Raw genomic sequence first — 17727 nt, forward strand, 5'->3', positions numbered from 1 at the left:
TAAAGCGAGCCTCTGCTTCTAGTACCTCCATACCTGGAAGGAGACAAATAGGAAAATGTTATCTGCTACGTTAACACTGACAATAAGGAATCTGAACAACATACCATATTTCACTTTAGCCTTTTAACCAGCAGTATTTAGATAATCTGAGCATCATATCTTATCTCACAGTACAGGGGAAGTAAAAGAGACAATAATTTAGGTTCAGAGGGATTAAGGACTAAACCCCTGCAGCTTTTTCTTTTCAAAATCTCACTCATTGCTGAAAAAACACAAAATAAAAAGGATCTTCGATCTGTTTTAGACTTGCCAAATGTTTTAATAACTAAAAGATTAAATTAAGTTTCTTGGAAGCAGCTAAGAAGTGTGTCAAGGTTAAGTTGCTTGTTCATGTTGCCAAACATGACCAAGCAAATCGAGGCATACATTATGCAATGAGATTAACTTGACCAACTGGTTAACATCATGAACACAGGCGTTTCCTTTGTAAACCATTCACAAAAGTGTGTGCGTGCTCATATCTTAGCTGGTGTGGACCGTTTCCCTGTTCGTCCGGTGTTACTGTAGTCCAACTACGCTTTTCCAGTTAGTTTGGAAATGTCTGTCACTTTTCCAATTCTTTAAACAGTAAATATGTCAAACAAGCCAGCATGGGCTTGGAAATGTGAGCTCTCTGTAAGAGAGCACAGAAATGCATGCGGTACTGTCGCTGGAGCAGAACATAAGGGTGTGAAAGAGGTAGAGGTACGCCTGGGTTTCAGCGGTGGCTAAAAATGCGCCTTTATCGCAGCGGAAATGCACCCTTTCCACACACTTGCTGGCTTACTCAGCCATGGGGAATTACGGGACAAAAACTGGGAACTTAAGGTCACTGAGGCACAAAGCTTCTTTGACCTCTTACTGATTCACGCTTCAGAAATTACACAAAGATTTAATCTGGTAGCCATGTATGAAAAATGTATACTAAGTTTGGATTTCTTAAGTCACGATATGGAAAAAGTCATATTTCAAATAGCTGCACAAAGCTTTCTAGTCCCGGACTGTCTGTTGCAAATTAAGAAATTATTTTCACTGAAGTGAAGTTGAAGTGAGCTAAAATTAATATATCGGTTGGTTTAAGTGTACTATAAAAAACTGCCTCAAGGTTGCAGAGCTTATTTTGTCTGCTAACTTGTCAGTCAGGCTCTGGAGAGTTCCCTTTGGCAAACATGCTTGGCGTTGTCCTCACTTCTGCTTGTTGAGGAAAGGTTACTGCAGTGTCTTCAGACGCTTTCTCCTGGCAATGCTTATCTCAGCTCTGCAACATCAAGAAAAAAAAAGCAACAACCGTCAAGAGCCATAATTTCCTCCATTTGCCATACGATATATTTGGTCAGTAGGTGTTACACATTGTTAACATGTAAAGGTGGATAGTTTAAAGTTAGCCTCAGGATAGGGTGGCAGACTTTTTGGGATATTAAATATCATTCAAGTAGACGTATAAATCCCAACTCATTAAAGATTTACTAGCCTTTTTAAAATGAATAGCTCATCCTTGCTAATGCCAGGTTCAGCCCACTTTTTCCTTTCGACCTACCTTACTTGAACCTCTCCTTGAGAAGGAAACATCCTCAGGGATTTAGGTCTGCACTGACATGTGAGCATCACACAGTTTCTTCAGTTTCTATTTGTCAGCTGCACATCCACGATGTAAATCTCCTGTTCCACCACATCCCAAAGGGGCTCTACTGGGTTAGGTAACTGCAGAGGCCGTTTGAGTACAGCGCACTCATCGTCATGTTCAAGACACCAATTCGAGATGATCTGAGCTTTGTGAAAAGATGTGTTATGCTGCTGGAAGCAGATAAGAGAGGATGGGTACGCTGTACTATCCCCCACACCATTTCACCACCAGCACCAGCGTGTACCATTGATATAAGACGGGATGGATCCATCCTTTCATGCTGTTCATGCCAAATTCAGACCCTACCATTCAAATGTTGCAGCAGAAACTGAGACTCATCAGACCAGGCAATGTCTTTCCAACTTCTCATTATGCAAGTTTAGAGAGCCCATTTGAACTGTAGCTTTAGTTTCCTGTTTTTAGCTGGCATCCAGTCTAGTCTTTTGCTGCTGTAGTAGATCTGCTTCAAGGCTTAACATGTTGTGTGTTCAGAGATGCTCTTCTGCATACTCTGAATGAAAAGAGTAGTTATTTGAGTTTCCTATCAGCTGAAAGTAGCCTGGTCAGTCTCCTCTAACGTCACCTGTTGAACTGCCACTCATTGATTATTTTTGCTTTTTTAGACAACTCCATAGCGTAGTGGTTTATATATTTGTCTGAGAAGTAAAAGGACTCCACTTAGAGGCTGAGAAGATAGACAGTTCCCTCAGAGATTACATCAGGAGGATCATTAACTACAAAAATCTGCAAAATGAAATACGCTACCCTGTGACAACCCCTTGAGAGCAGCTGAAAGTTACTTATTCTCTGTAAACCCTAGAGATGGATGTGCGGGGGGAATCCCAGTCAATCACCATCAACCACGGCACCTTCAGAGTCACTTCAATCACCATTCTTGCTCATTCCAGTGTACAGTTTAAACTTGATCAGACCTGTGTGCTTAGTTTTTAATTACAATTTGCTGATTTTCTTATAGATAATGAAATTCTAGGTCACAAACTAGGATGGTCGTATTTATTTGTATTCTTAGAACATTATTGAGTTTTATGTTGTCGTGACACAGCTCATACTATACGTGATCACTTATACTGGTACTATGTAAGTCTGAGTGCTGATAACGTTGTACATGTCAAGATAGTTTATTTTCAAGGCTGAACTCACAAGCATTTGGCAATATGTTCTTTGAACACAAGTGTGCTGGACAAGCTGGATTTCTCAGCTAGCTTTGGCACAGCGGATACGGTAGTTTCCCCGTTCCTATCTTGAAAGTTTAAAGTACGGGTGAGATGTTCTTTCAGCTGATATAAGCAGATAAACTGTACCTAAAACACTTTATTTTCATTTAGGTGCTGTGGGAAGGTATGATAACATTACTTCTGTAAGCGAATGAGTTCTTTTATCTCCACTGACAAATGCTACCTTCTTAAAATGACCTCTTAAAAGTGCAGATAATTCAGATAATGCCCTCACTTGAATTCAACCATTAATTATGCTTGTGCTACTGCACACACCGATCAGCTACAACACTATAACCAGTGATGGGCAAAATGAATAACACTGATCTTACTGATACAGTATGGTCTGTATGATAAACTTCCCCTGCATTCATATGACACGTAATAAGCCTATTTGGTTCAAAGCACTATGCATATGTAGAAAGAAAGGAGCATATGGTTCTTGGAGCACAACCATCGGTTTTAAAACAAGCAATCGATATGTTATTGTTAATTCAAGGGCTTTTACATCAACTTACAGCCATTTTTACACACAATCCTCCATTTTCAGATGCTCAGACTCATATTGGACATTTGGCTGACAAGTACATTCATGGCCAGGTGAGGCTTGTTCCTCTTATTTCATGACAAATGAAGCAGACTTAATATCTAAAGTTAATCCAAGGTGTTGAATTTCACTGAAGGTTATCATTAAGATGAAAAGCTAAATAAAGTAGCCATCAAAAACCTTTGGAGTGGCAAAATCAACAACCTGGTACTTTCTTTAAAAGACTAAATGCACTGACCAACTCTGCAACACTAGAAGGCCTAAAAGACCTTTTAGTACCCTGATTATAACACTTAGACCTGAAAGTGAATGGCAGTGAATCCATGGTTAAGGAAAAACAGTCTCACAACATCTAATTAAATGAAGTACACCTTTGAGGAGGTAGTCTAAAGAGACGCCTTCATGAATGGAAATGCAGAGGCTTTGACTACAAGGTGTAAACCGCTGTTTCCGCTGAAGAACAAAAAGACCAGAGTAGATTTTGACAGAAGAGCCAGCACAGTTCTGGAAAAAAGTCTTTGGGCTGATGAAAACAAGATTATGTAGTACCACAGCGATAGGAAGAGAAATAAGTCATGAGTGCAGATGAAACTGAAGGCAGAATGACTCATAGCCAAGCAGCAACTGAAGGTGGCCACATTAAAGGCCACTTCAGAGATACTGAAATCGAGAAACCTGACTTATGCTGACTACAAAAATATACACTATATGGCTGGCGAAATGTCTTTTACCAGGTCAGGTTAGTTTGCTTTGGAGCAGCTACAATTCTTCAGCCTTTTCTGACATGCATGTAGTGGTATAAAGCATAGATTCGATCAAAAAGAAGTAATTATTTCACAGATAATAATGAAACTATCAAAACTACAGTAGATAAAACAACAATAAAAAAACAAAAGACCTTGAAAACCAGAAAGGACAAAGCCATCAAGGTGATCGTTACGTTCTGAACCTAAACTGCCTCTCTAAATAGGAATATTGCAGTTATTGATGCCAGTTAAGTAGGTCAAGGGGGAAAGGTTGTGGCCACGAAACAAGTTTGGTCAGTGAAGGCTGAACTCTAGAGGTCGCAAACGGAGGTCTTTAATCATTCAAAGTCCCTTTTAAAGACATGAGTTTGAATAAATCCACAAGAGAAATAAACTGCTATTAAATAGTAGTGTTTATGGTCCATGTGGACCGGCCTCTGTAATATTCCTCTGAGATGCAGCCATCTGCACTGTAGAAATCACAGACCTCACTAAGTATTTGGAATTCACTCTCCTCCGACCAAGGTAATGAAGCTACCCACCTCTATTAAAAATCCAAAGACATCAGCAAATGATCATCATCTTCGTAGCCATTAGAGCTTGATGAAAAACAGCACGCCTCAACCTTGACCCAAGCCACCTCCACCACCCCCGCCAAACACCACCACCGCACACACACACACACACACACACACAGAGTTGCCGAAAGATGCTTAAAGATAAAAGAGAATCGACCCGTCAGCCGTATGTACAGAGACTGGAGATCTGAAAGGAGAAAAGCCATGAAAAATGGATGAGAGAAGAAATCCACTTCACCTCCCCCCTGGAGGCTGGCAAACCCCCCACAGCGCTCCCACTCATAATCCTTTCTCCTCCTGCACACACACTCCTCTCCCTGCGCCTCAAACACATGCATGTGGTGTATGCAAACAGGAAGACACGGTAGGCACACACACCGCCTCAGGTCCTCGGTAGGTGTTAGAATTCATCAGTTTGGTGCTAATATTAGTCTTTTATAACATTATAGATGTTATCCGTGACTGATGTGATAAAGCGAGGCTCCATGAATCTTAAATCTATTGATTGATTTTCTCTTGTTGGGATTCAATTCAGAATGCGGGTTTTTTCCCCCCCTTTGATCAATTTTATAAAAAAAAAACGAATGTATTAAGAATCCTTGAGCTTAAAGATATGCTGAACAAATTGCATTAGTCACACATTTAAAGGAGAGACTCATATTAGTGAATCATAAACGTCTAAATGCTTTCACAGATGCGTTTCTACTGTGACATGAAAACAGGCCTGGCTATTGAAGTGCTGAATATGGGAATAAAAGCATTTTTAATATATGCTTTTAATGCAAGAGATTGGTTATGAATAACCTTCATATATAGAGGACTTTAACAGGTAAATCTAAAGCCACATCTATCTCTTAGGCTTTACTCTAGGGCTCTCTGCTAAACATTAACACCAGCATCCTAATAGCAATGCAAACATGCTGGTCACTGCCTTAGTTTAGCAACACCAAAAACCAATAAGACCAGTAGCAACAGTCCTTTCATCCATCCATCTTCCTCTGCTTACCTAGGGTCATGGGGCTGACTTGAACCTATGCCAGCTGTCAGACAATGAGAGCACGGTGCATCCCGGGCAGGTCGTTAGCTCCAGTATTCAGTAAAAAAGAAAATTATTGGCTGTAGTTTGAAAATTTATGGATCCCAGAGGGGAACATTTGTGTTTGCAACATTGGCAAAATATCCCAAAGCCACAAATACCACTCTCATGATTCCTTTTAAACAGTGCAGACATTGGGTCAGTAGGTTTAGGGTAGCGCACAAGAATTTTTAAGCAACCAAAAATTTAAATACTGTATTTTGAGCCTGCATCACGTTTTTTTGGGCTGACCACAAGCTGAACCATTATCTCCCAGCATGGAACATGCACACTCTTACACATTGTTCCTTTGCCACCCAAGACTATTTACTTATCCAACTTAAGGCACTAACATGTACTTGTGACAGCGTGTGAAATGTTCCAGTCAAAGCGACTGCGGTGGCTTAGGATATCGGCAGCCTCCTTCAAGGCCTATCTGACAGGTTGGCAGGCGCCTGATGAGGAGGAGACAGTGACATGAAAGGAGGCTGAAGGCTGCTGTCACGTACATTTTGAGTGGCAGTTTATCCTGGTAGCGTGGTAAATGTCTACCTGAGCCTGTAGAATTGTTGTCATAGTTTTTGGCCAGTTTATCTGGGTACTTGTTTAACGGAGCAATGTTAGGCTTGAAACTGAGTGTTAGTTTTCTTTAAATACCTCCCATCTATGACCCATGCAGTTAATGTTGCAGTCAAAAACATCCAGTCCTGTTAATATGAGTGCACATCTTACTTAAAACCTTACATGATTATAGTATTTAGCAAAATAACAAATAAAGGGCTGCTAAACTACTGGATATCGGGAGCTTTAACCTACAAATCACGCTCATGCTAAGGTGTGGCTCATAGTACTGAAGAAATACAATTTGTGGACACTCTGGCTCAATCGGGTCGAAGATGAGGAAGTTGTAAAAGTGTAAATTAGATTAAAGGAGAATTCATTCTTAGTTGTGGGTGAATAACTGGAATGGTTAAAGTGGGAGCCTTTTCACAGCAGCCTTTTTCACAGCAGGTGCTTTAGGTTTCGGAGTGAGCAGCCGCTAGTTGCAGCTTGCCTATTAGAAGTGACCTTAATTCACTTCTTCAATGCAGGAAGAAAGAAATATCAAAAGAGCTTGAACATGCTTTGAGAAATGAGTATTGCTGTGCTTATAATGGGCTTAAAAAGCATGGAAAAACACTGGTAAGGACTGACCATCTGTCAGGGAGGACCAGATCACCTGAGTGCGCTGTCAGGTGATGCAGGTATCCCAAACATCTGTTTCTGTGAGCATGTATTTCTCTGTGTACAATCTGAGAGAAGAGGAGTCATTTTATATGACCAAACGCGCTTGCTGCTGTCGTTGCGTTCTTCGAGAGGGGGTCACCTCCACTCCTCGTGGAGTATAAAGGCAGCGGAATGAGCTGAGGACAAGGAAGCTCATTAAGTCAATAAGGGAGAGGTTTTATTGTGGATTTGTGTGGTCAAATAAAATAGCAATGAGATGCAGCAGAGAACAGAGAAGCAAAGGAAACAAGAGAAAATGTATGATGGGAAATGCTGCACCAACAGTAGGTTTGTGTTTTTAACTTAAGATCCGCGCAACACCTAAAAAATACTGGAAAAATTCGAACATGATTTCATATTTTTAAAGTTGACGAGTATTGCATAGACAGTAGAGGGCGCTCTAAACTGCAATTCGTGGACTGAAAAGTGTTGCGTTGTATGGAGTATTTTTTTTTCCTTCCTCTTTTTTTTAACCTTTAATCGCAGTTAATAATCCAGAAATGTGGATGATTAGATTAAATACTTTAGCACCTCTTTATTTCTCCATATCACTCCAAAAACGGTGTTAGTGGCAACAATTTTAAGCATTATTAGATCAAATCAAAAGCAACCACTTGAAAAGAAAATGAAACTGTACTGTAAACGAATCAAGTAATCCCCGCAGATTAACGCCAAACATTTAGCACACTTGTAGGGCTTTATTTTTTATTTTTAACTTTAGGAGCAAATCATTTTTTTAATGTGCCTTCTGCCATCGGGCGTCACTTCATTTAAACACCCATCCAAATTTGTCTCTGGGCCTAATTAAGACTGTAATTAAAAGCACAGCAGCGCCGATAAGTTCCTAATTTGACATAGGCTAATGGCCATGCTCATTATAATATCTTTGCGGCCGCGTTTAATTAAAGTCGACCCCTGCTTTGTTTGCACGCTGTAATGCGGTTTGTCTAAATGAAGCTCAATAGAAAGGCAGTACAATTCAAGTTTTGGGTGGAGGAGGATTGAAGTGGGGGTTATTATACTATTGTCCGCCCCTTAATCCGGTTGGCTCAGAGACTGCCCGCAGGCCAATTTGTAAGTGGTTTGCGGAGCTGCCAATCACAGCAGACATCCTCTCCTCAGGCTGTGGCAACGAAACATCTCAGTTGCTGTGTGGAGAGATTTGACGGAGGGACGCTGCTGTACATGGACCATCACTGCGCCTGCAATCCGCCGCCTGTTCACACACACGCATGTAATGCCTCGCTGAAATCGGGACGTACACGTTGGAGACGACACGCGTGTCAATATTCCATCTTTGCATGTATGGAGAGGAGGAACTAGTCGCCGGGTCCGCGGCTGTTTGTCTTCTTTTTTTTTTTTAGATCGTCCCCCCCTCCCCACATATCACTCTAATTAGTCGGAGGCATGTGGAATCTCACCAGGATTAGGAATTGCTTCCCAATAGTGTGCCTGCTGTTGACGTTATGGACGGAGGTAAGAGGGTGTTTTTAAAAATAATTTATTTATTACTCGTATTTAATTCTGCTAATTTAAAAAAAAAATGTTTAAAATTCAAATTAAAAAGTTGGTGGGCGTGGAGCGATGCGTTGGCTCTCCGGCGACGCATATTCGCGTCACATTAATCGATAATTGAATTACGTAGCCGTCAGTTGTGGAGCATGTGATCGTGTTACCATGACAAGTGTAAGGAATTGATACAGGCTACTCTCCATTTTGGTTTAATGCTGACTCCTTTATTTGAATTTCTTCATCTTCTTGAGGGGAGAGAATTAGGCCTGAACCAAACAAGTTGTAAGTTGGATTGCATCAATTGGCTGCTGCAGCGGTTAATTCGCTCCCGTCTGAGAGTAACCTGATTGTCTAAAATCCCAGCGTGCAAACTGTACGCTGTTCACGTGCTCCATTCATGATGCAGAAAAATATTGTGGCACATCCACCCAATCTCCAAAACCTCTATACCGTTTTAAATGGAGAGTAAGACTCAGATTTGGCCACTTCCATACTATTTTTTACGCACCAGATTAAGATGTATAAATTATGCTGTAATTTCTCCACAAGAGCCTATATGTAGTTCTCTCTATTAAAAAAATGTATATACGTTGGTTGTAGGTGTCCCAGTCAACCGGCTATTTCGAGCTGCAGCTGATCTCCGTGGAGAATGTAAACGGCGAGTTGGCGGACGGGGAGTGCTGCGACGGTCCCCGGAGCTCCCAGGACCTGAGCTGCACTCAAGACGAGTGCGACACTTACTTCAAAGTGTGCCTGAAGGAATATCAGATGGAGGTGGCCACCACTGGCTCCTGCACGTTCGGAGCTGAATCTACGCAAGTTGTCGGTGGAAATACGTTTTCTCTTAAGGGCGCCAACAATAACCCGAATAAAGTCGACGATGCTGGCAGGATTGTGATCCCCTTCCAGTTTGCTTGGCCGGTGAGTGATTTCTCTTGCTCCAGTTAAGCCTTTCTTTACCCTTTCTTCAGACAGTGCATCATTTTGAACCCGGTTTAAAATGTAGGGCGGGTTTGGGTTTTTTCCCCCTCCTTGTTACATGTACCCGCGGGCACACACACACGCGCGCGCAAGCACACACCTGCAGAAACTCGTGGGTAGAAAACGCTCTGGTATTCTGCATAATGAGGTTTTCCCCAGCAGCACCTACCTGGAGAAAAGTTCATATTTTCAAAATAAGATCCACAAGATTAAAAAAATAAAAAAAAATTAAAAAAAACTACAGCTAACAGTTGCTTCCAAATTTAGTTGACAGTCCGTTATTTTGTTGATTATTTCATCTGGAGCTTATTTCTCAAAGGTCTGAGCAACACATCAGAAGCTGAAACCCCCCAAGTTGGTTTGCTTTGTTTTTTGTTTTTTTTTCTATTTGAAAGTGAGTAAAATTTCTGACCCATTATGAAAACGATTGCAGATTACCTTTAACTTTTGAGCAGCTATATCAACAATTGCTTGTTGCGGCTCAAATTAAAGCGATTCTCCTTTATGCTGTTAAGACTGGAGACAAGAACCTGTAAAGGAGTCGCAGTTGGAATAGATTTAAAGCAGTGATCCAAAATGATTTTGTAGCATCTCCCACCTCCTCTGTCTTATTACAGAGAAGCTAGACCTCATTAAAGGGGGTGCTTAGCAGCATCCTGTCCTTATGAGAACTGACACACATCGGGGCTAAATGATTACATGCTTCACAAGGATCCGATTGCAGTTACAGTGTTTCGCAGTGTCAACTGGGTCATCTTTTAAAGTTGCCCTGATATATGAGGATTGGCTTTGTTCCAGGCCACCAGCTTGCACCTGTCAAGGCCGTGATGGGGTGATTACTCTGAAATGCTTTGATATGTAGATGGTGGCGGATGGGGAGTGCTTCTGCTTTTATGGAGAAATGGTTACGGCAATGCTTTTTGCATCAGCAAATTGCTGATTTTAAAGTCAAATCAATTTATTGAGCCTTAGCTCGTTAACTTAAAGGTTGAACCTTATTGTTTGCTACTCGCAGTTTTGTGGGGTGATTGTTGGTGTGTGGGAGTGAAAACTCCTACTTTCACACATAGCAACATTCAACAGCCAAGTTTTACAGGTGTAGGAGATTGAGGGGATGCAGCCTGGTTGTAGGTGCTGGTTGGATGAATTCTGTAATACAATAATGAATGTGTTACATTATGCTCAAAGTTTGAAATATGCGTCAAGTTGGAGTGAATGATGCCTTTGGGTAGTAGCTCGATGTGCACTTCTGGCTGGTTTTGACAACTCTCCGCCCCTCTTCAGCACCCAGGAGCCTCCTCTCATGCTGTGCTTGCTAGGTGGCTGCTTGTGGTCCTTCCAGGCCAGTTAACCTCATTTCCCTCCAGATAACTGATAGCTGATAAAGGAGCAATTTTACTGTTTGAGGTTTTTATGATAATGAGTGCTTTCCTTTGGACACTCTAATGTCAAGCACTGTTTTCACACAGCCTCGAACACCTAAAGGTGTTCTTTACTATAAAGTAGCCAGTGAAACTCAATATGCGAACGCAGACGTCTGACACAGTTGGGGTAGACGTTAAAACGTCTTTAGGGGGATGTTTTGTGTCAAAGGAACTGTACTGCACATTATTGGCTGCTGTTTAGACCAGGATGTGTGTGCTGTCTTTTGAACTGCAGTTGAGGATGGATGACAAAATCAGCAGCAGTTTCCTAACTAATTGAGTGCTTCAGGTTTTATTATGATAAACGAAGTGAACTTAAGTACAAGTGGTTGACCAATAGTGAAATAACAGCTGCATTTACTTACTTTTTAGTTTCAGAGGAAATAATGTCTAGAAGCATTTGGATACAAAGGCATAATTTTGAGTGTATGCCACCACAGTGATTATTTGTGCAATAAATATTCAGTTTAAGTGGAGATGTTTAGCTTTAATTCAAGAGGCTGGGAGAAATCCTATTAACTGTTAAGGAATTAAAGCCATTAGGAGCTGTAATGTGATTGGGCAAATGAACATAATCATAAATTAAAATATTCATTTTCAAAAAAAATAATTTTTTTTTAACTTTTCACTGAATCTGAGCAAAACGTTGTGCTCTACACTTGAATTCATCGGTCTTTACCTGTCTTCTGTCACATTGCTTAAACATCAGCAAGCCAGTGACAGCTGGTTGGAAGCTACGAATGGCCATATGTTAGACTCCCTGCCCAGTGTTGTAGAGGTGATGTTGTATTCCTTGGATCATGAGCCGTTTTAGTCGATTCTCGGCGTGTCTAGTAGACATTTTATTCTGTTCCTGGCGCCAATTACTGGTCTGCACCTCATGCTAGTGGAACTGAATGATAATACATCTACCACCTGGAGCAGGAGTGGGCAATTAATTTTCCCATGTTAACCTGAGAAAATGGGCCTGTTGTGGAGGACTGCACCAATAAGCTTCTGACGAGATAAAATTAACAGTGAGCAGTGAGTTCAGCTTATTGTTGAAGTCTCTGCTCACTGTGAGCTTAACAATAAGGGCCCGTTTTCTCATGTGGCCCCTTGGGAACCTTAATTGCCCACTTGGGTACCTGGAGGTGTTCTTCATATGAATTGATCCGACAAAGGGATTTTTCTGTACCATGGAAAGGATTCCGGGATAATCAACAGCTTTTGTGCAAATAGCCCAAAGGCTATGTTAATTGCCTTTTGATCCTTTGAAAAGGATGGAGCACCATATTTATTAATGACTTAAAATGCCTGAAATCTTTCCTCAAATTGAGGCAGTCTGCTGTGTCCAAAATGACTTGATAAAAGGCTAAAAGACAAAGTCAATGTCTAGCCATATATATTCACCATCAAGTTATAATTCATCTGAGTTGAGTATTCCTTCGAGTCCAACTCAAACTTCATATGGACTAACTACATGGTTCATATCTCATAAAATATGATCCACTGAGGATCTCAACAACTTGAGGCAGAGGTGAAGAGGGCTGTTCTGGTGTGTCGTACTTCTGTTAAGTGCCCGGCTGATAACGTCGCAGTATTCCAGTGCCAGATGTCACAACAAGTCTTCGGGGTCACTGGCTGTGGCCTTGTTTCTTTCCTCACTGAAGAAACAAAGATGCAGTGTACTATTGGCTGTGTCATCTGGTCAACTGCCCATTTCGAGCCACATGAAAACCAGCGAGGCCTGGACTCTTCTGTCATCTTGAATCAGGCTTGAGCAGAATGAATGATTTTATTCCTGCTCTCAATTTTGATCCTTATCAGATGTTGATGTCAACAGAAAAAATTCTGCTTAGGTTGCCTTTTTTGATGATAATAAATGTTCTTGTTCATACTTAAACATACACTTAATTAGTCTCACACTTTCTTATGATAGCGGAAATTTGAATCCTAGGATCTTGGCTATGCAAGTCTGCGTAATTTAGATCGATGGTTATGTTGCTGCTAAAGACACTAAGTTTCAATTAAACCGTTCACCTAAGCTAAATCTGAAAGTGAACATTTAATCTCAGTCTTGTGTAGAGCACTCAGGCTGTAACAAAAAAAGGTTATCATGTATTCCTGGAGACGATTGTCTCCACAGAAATAGTGGCTCTATGCATCATAGTTTCTTCTGTTCTTCTATCATCACACCAGTATGATTCAGCTGCTAATGGCTGATTTTTATCCATTCTTTGGAATTCTCCCAGTGATTCTCTGTCTTGTTGTTCTCTTGACAGCATGCCAGTAAAAAGACTGATTAGTGATGCCACCTCTGAGCTCAGCCTCCACTTTTTTCTTCTCTCTCTCTTTCTTCAGTCCTAAATTTACTGCTTATACTCTCGTGGCTTTAAATCTTTTTGTTAGACCGACATTCATATTGTAATTAGGATGTCACCAGAACCAATACTTAGAACTTTTGATTCAGATATTCTGACAACACGATGGTACTCGTGTTTTTCTTTATTACCGTGGGTACCGCGTGCAGCATATCTGCCACTACAGTTCTTCTGGAACTGAAGGGGGCAGCATATGTCTACAAGTGTTCCAGTCTGTCCTTACATGCTGAAGAAGAAAGATGTCCATAAGCACGCAAAAAAACAGCACATGGAAGATTGCGACTAGTACAACTTCTGCGATGTGTCCACCCTAACTTGCGGATAGGAAAGGCAGTCAAACCAATATCCAAGTGATACTGTCCCGCTTTGTAGACAAAGGGAGGAAATCCTTTAAATTTAGTGAAGGAACTATCCATAGACAAGATCTGTCCAAAGAATTCGAGGGGGAATGAGTTTCAATGCAACATCTTCTTAAAATATTATTTTTCTTAGGAAATATTGCTATTTTGTTTGAGATAGTTGGCATTGCAGCTGAAAAATCAACTGTGTTCCCAATGCTAACGTTCAATCTCGTAATGTTAGTAGGCAACGCAGGAGCCATCCTAGCATTTCAGTCTGTGTCCTGTCAATAAAATATAATAACCTTCGGAGGGACTCTGCGTAGAGCTGCTGCTACTCCACATCAAAATGACCCAGCTGAGGTGGTTCAGGCGTTTGACCAGGATGAGCGCCTCCTGCATGAGGTGTTCTAAGCATGTCCTACCAGAATAAGGCCTCGGGGTAGACCCAGGACACACTTGCATCTTTTGGCTGGCCTGGGAGCACCACTTCCATGTTCACTTGAATAGGCTGGAGGACGAGGAACGGGGAGGTCTGAGCTTCTCTGCTTAGGCTGCTGCCTCTGCAAGCCAGCTTCAGAAAAAGGATTGATGGATAAAAATCTGTTTCCCATAGAAATCTATATCAGTCTTGTTATTTATTTATTTATTTTTATTTTTTATAATCGCAGCCATCGCCATCTGGTGGCCTTCAAATAGAATGCAGGGGTTTCCACATAGAATTCAGAATGCACCGAATTGGTTTCATTTGTCCAAACTGGAAACGAAATCTACCAAACCTTTGTTAGACATTGCTTTGTGTTTGGCTACTATCACCCATCTTGTCTGTAACTTACTGAACATTATGGTGATGGAGCGGCTCTGATTGGAGGTTCTTGACTTGGGTCCCAGTTGATTATGAGCAGACTGGGCCAAAGGGGGGGGAAAAGGAACAGACTCAATGATGGTTAAATCAGGGTTAGGCTAGTCATTTCCCTGCGTTTCCATTATTTAGGCCAGACTAGGTTAATCACTGATTTTCTTAATCTTGGCCTTAGAAAGATTAAAAATAAGCCTATTTGCTCATTAAAATAAAAACAGCGTTCATGTTTAATAAAGCCCATGGACCTTATGCAATGTAGATTCACATGCTCCAGCTCGCAGATGAGCTGACCAAGTTAGTGCCTTGTTTGGCCACTCTTATTGAGTTTCCTTTTTGTTGGCTCATGCTGCGTGCGTACTTCTGGAGAGCAAGTGAAAGAGAGAGCCACGTCTTACTTCCATTTGAACACTAATGAAATTGCCGGTGGAATTTCTTTTCCTATCTTTCTCTCATCCTCCCTGCCCTCAAGTGACATCAGCCGGACGTCCGTTTGATGTGATCCTGCCTGTAACTCTATCCGCTCCAGGCTTTGACATGTATCAAGCCTCCATCCTCACTCTGCTAGTTAATGGATGTAGGGAGGTAGTTTAAACTCTACTGGGATCTACACCAGGCATCAGTGTCATTAAAATGCTTAAACTACATATTTCTTAAAATAGTTTGTTTCCTAGAATAAAGAGTTTTTAAACACTCTGACCCATCTATGGTAAAGGGATAGTGAGTGTGCTACAGGTTGGTTTATTTGTTCTTCCGCTCACGCACTCCCTTAATGTGTAGTTGGTCTCATGCGGCTGATTATTTCAACTGTGAGCAGATTTGATTCACAATTAAATGACATCTCAACTTAGCCGTACCTGCTAAATTTTATTTTACATAACTCTTTTCTGGAGCAAACATAAATTATTGGAATTCCTGTTTCATGCTTCTGTTGAGAATAAAAGTACAAAAACCTCGACTGACTCCTAGAAGATGGTCAAGGACACAGTCCCCAACTCAGTCATTGTGCTTGTATCAAGTTATGAATTATACATCCTAGGATAAAGATGCACATTCTGGGATACTAGGTAGTAATTGTGTTAAAGTATGCTGTGCACACATTTGACAGGTGTGAAGTACTTGCAAGATGAATGGAAAAAGGAAGTGAAGTGGTTGGATACTGCATCTAGCAATATATATGCATATCCAACACCACATATCACCTATAACATGTGATCTATTTGCTCCTGACCCGTTATCAGAGTAAAACTCCGTAGCAGACAAAACCTTCTAACATAGAACTCTTTGTCTTATAAACGTCAGCAAATTTGAGCTTGAGCAGCGGAAAATGTTCTTGAGTATCATCGCATTTCTCAGACAAGGATTCTTATTGATGCATCTGAATATGAGAATGAAGCAGAGCATTTCAGTGCTTTGGTGATGCACTTTGGCTCATGTAATGTAGGTCTTTCCTCCTTCCTCCCCTCTCTGGCTGAGGGGCAGCTATATATATTTTTTTTTTTCGACGCGCATGCACACACACACAGAGAGAGAGAGGCTAAAGCAGGCTGCCATGGTTAACCACACCTGATACGGAGCGTGTCAGAGCTGTTGCTAGGAGACGGCTGCATAGGCCTCTAGTAAACAATTATCTTTCCTCTGTGTGGCTCCCTCCCCCATCCATCCTCCTCTGGTCCCAGGGCTGGTCTGTGGAAAGCTACTCACACGAGTCTCACCTGTGATTCATCGTTGTTCTGTATCGATTATACAATTAGCCACTCGCACTGAACTCCCAAAGTGACATAATGGGACGTAAGAGAGCCTTTCTGTTTTTTTAAGAAGTGGTGATTAAGATGTGGTAGCCTACAGTTTTATTACTTTTATCTTTGCATGTTCCTCTAGGCTTTACTGCAGAATGAGATTTTTTTTTTTTTTTTTTTTTGTTCCTGAAATGATTGACCATATTCTTCCAATTTTATTAAGTAAAAAAACCTGTAAATTATTAAACAAAGATGTAAACAGATTAAATTTATCAGGCAGTAGCTCCACACTTTGGGTTCTGACTTAGCGGACTGACGTAAACAACAGTCCAAATGCTCTGTGCTACTGAGTGAGGGGGGGGGCTTCAGTGAACTGTGATGAACTGACATCTTACCATGAAAGGCTCACTAATAACTGGATCATTTCAGTCTTTACAGTTCTCATCTTTTACAGTTAAGTGCAATTACAGATTCAATCTTTGGACATTTATTGCAGTTTCACGCTCTTTGACTCGTGTGTCTCAAATGGGAATCAAACCTCTCCTAATGAGCTCGTAAATATCATGTTCGTATATATAAAGTTTCTTATGACTTCAGAGGAACTCGACAGTTATTAATGTCAGACAGCCACTTTTGTTTATAACATAAACATAGCGTTATCGCTAAGTCTTGGTGACTGAAAGTAATGCTTCTGTTTTATTGTAAAAACGGTCATCACAATTAACTAATTAATTGGCTCTGGATATTGATCTTTAAAAGTAAGTAGACTAAAAATAAACCGTAAACGCCAAGTTTGTTTTTAAAAGGAACAAAATCTCTAGAATCACAGCTATTTTCATCAACACTGGTAAAAATGTTGCAGATGGGTATTTTAAGAAGATGTGACACATCCTGTTTCCACACTGTATGAAAATAAGCTCATTATTTTTCTTTGGCGTAAACCATATTTTAACCAAACCACTGCACTGCGAATGCAAATGGGCTTTAAGTTGCCATTGAGCCATTTCCTATAGAGTCATGAGAACACCTTGTGCAAACATAACCAGAGGCAAATTGACGCACAAAATTTCAAATTGCATCTGCGTGGTCCAACATGCAGACTCTTGTCATTTTCAGTGGTAAAGGTTTCAGTTCAGATTTCATTGATGTAAGTAGAAGAGGGAACATGATAAATGAATAAAACGGCGAGATTTAGCACAGTGAATCTGTTCTACAGTGTACCTACTGTAATTTTATAACATCTGCTGTGTAGTTAATGCCTTCCTTAGCTCGACTACATCCATAATGTATCGAAGTTTACTATCTAAATGTTTTTTTGTTTTTATCAGTGTATGTAAGGTTGGTAACTGAAGGATTTTTGCTTTATTTTTTATTTTTTATTTTTTTTAATCCTGTCTAGAA

At 40.8% G+C, this 17727-nt stretch overlaps 1 protein-coding gene across 3 annotated transcripts in view; it reads left to right on the forward strand.

The window, feature by feature from the left end:
• The first annotated feature begins 8116 nt into the window (after window positions 1-8116).
• jag2b (jagged canonical Notch ligand 2b) overlaps window positions 8117-17727 on the forward strand; it is a 43022-nt gene continuing 33411 nt past the window's right edge. For 2 of the 3 annotated variants that reach the window (XM_082504915.1, XM_082504916.1), the window contains exons 1-2: window positions 8117-8586; window positions 9223-9543. In XM_082504915.1, coding sequence (XP_082361041.1) covers window positions 8518-8586; window positions 9223-9543 — 390 coding nt within the window. In that variant the 5' untranslated portion in view covers window positions 8117-8517. Of the gene's footprint in view, window positions 8587-8802; window positions 8905-9222; window positions 9544-17727 lie in introns of those variants that run through there. The other variant, XM_082504917.1, reaches the window with a different exon arrangement.

Source organism: Aulonocara stuartgranti (assembly GCF_965226115.1).
Source record: "Aulonocara stuartgranti genome assembly, chromosome: 15".
In the NCBI taxonomy this organism is placed as follows: domain Eukaryota; kingdom Metazoa; phylum Chordata; class Actinopteri; order Cichliformes; family Cichlidae; genus Aulonocara; species Aulonocara stuartgranti.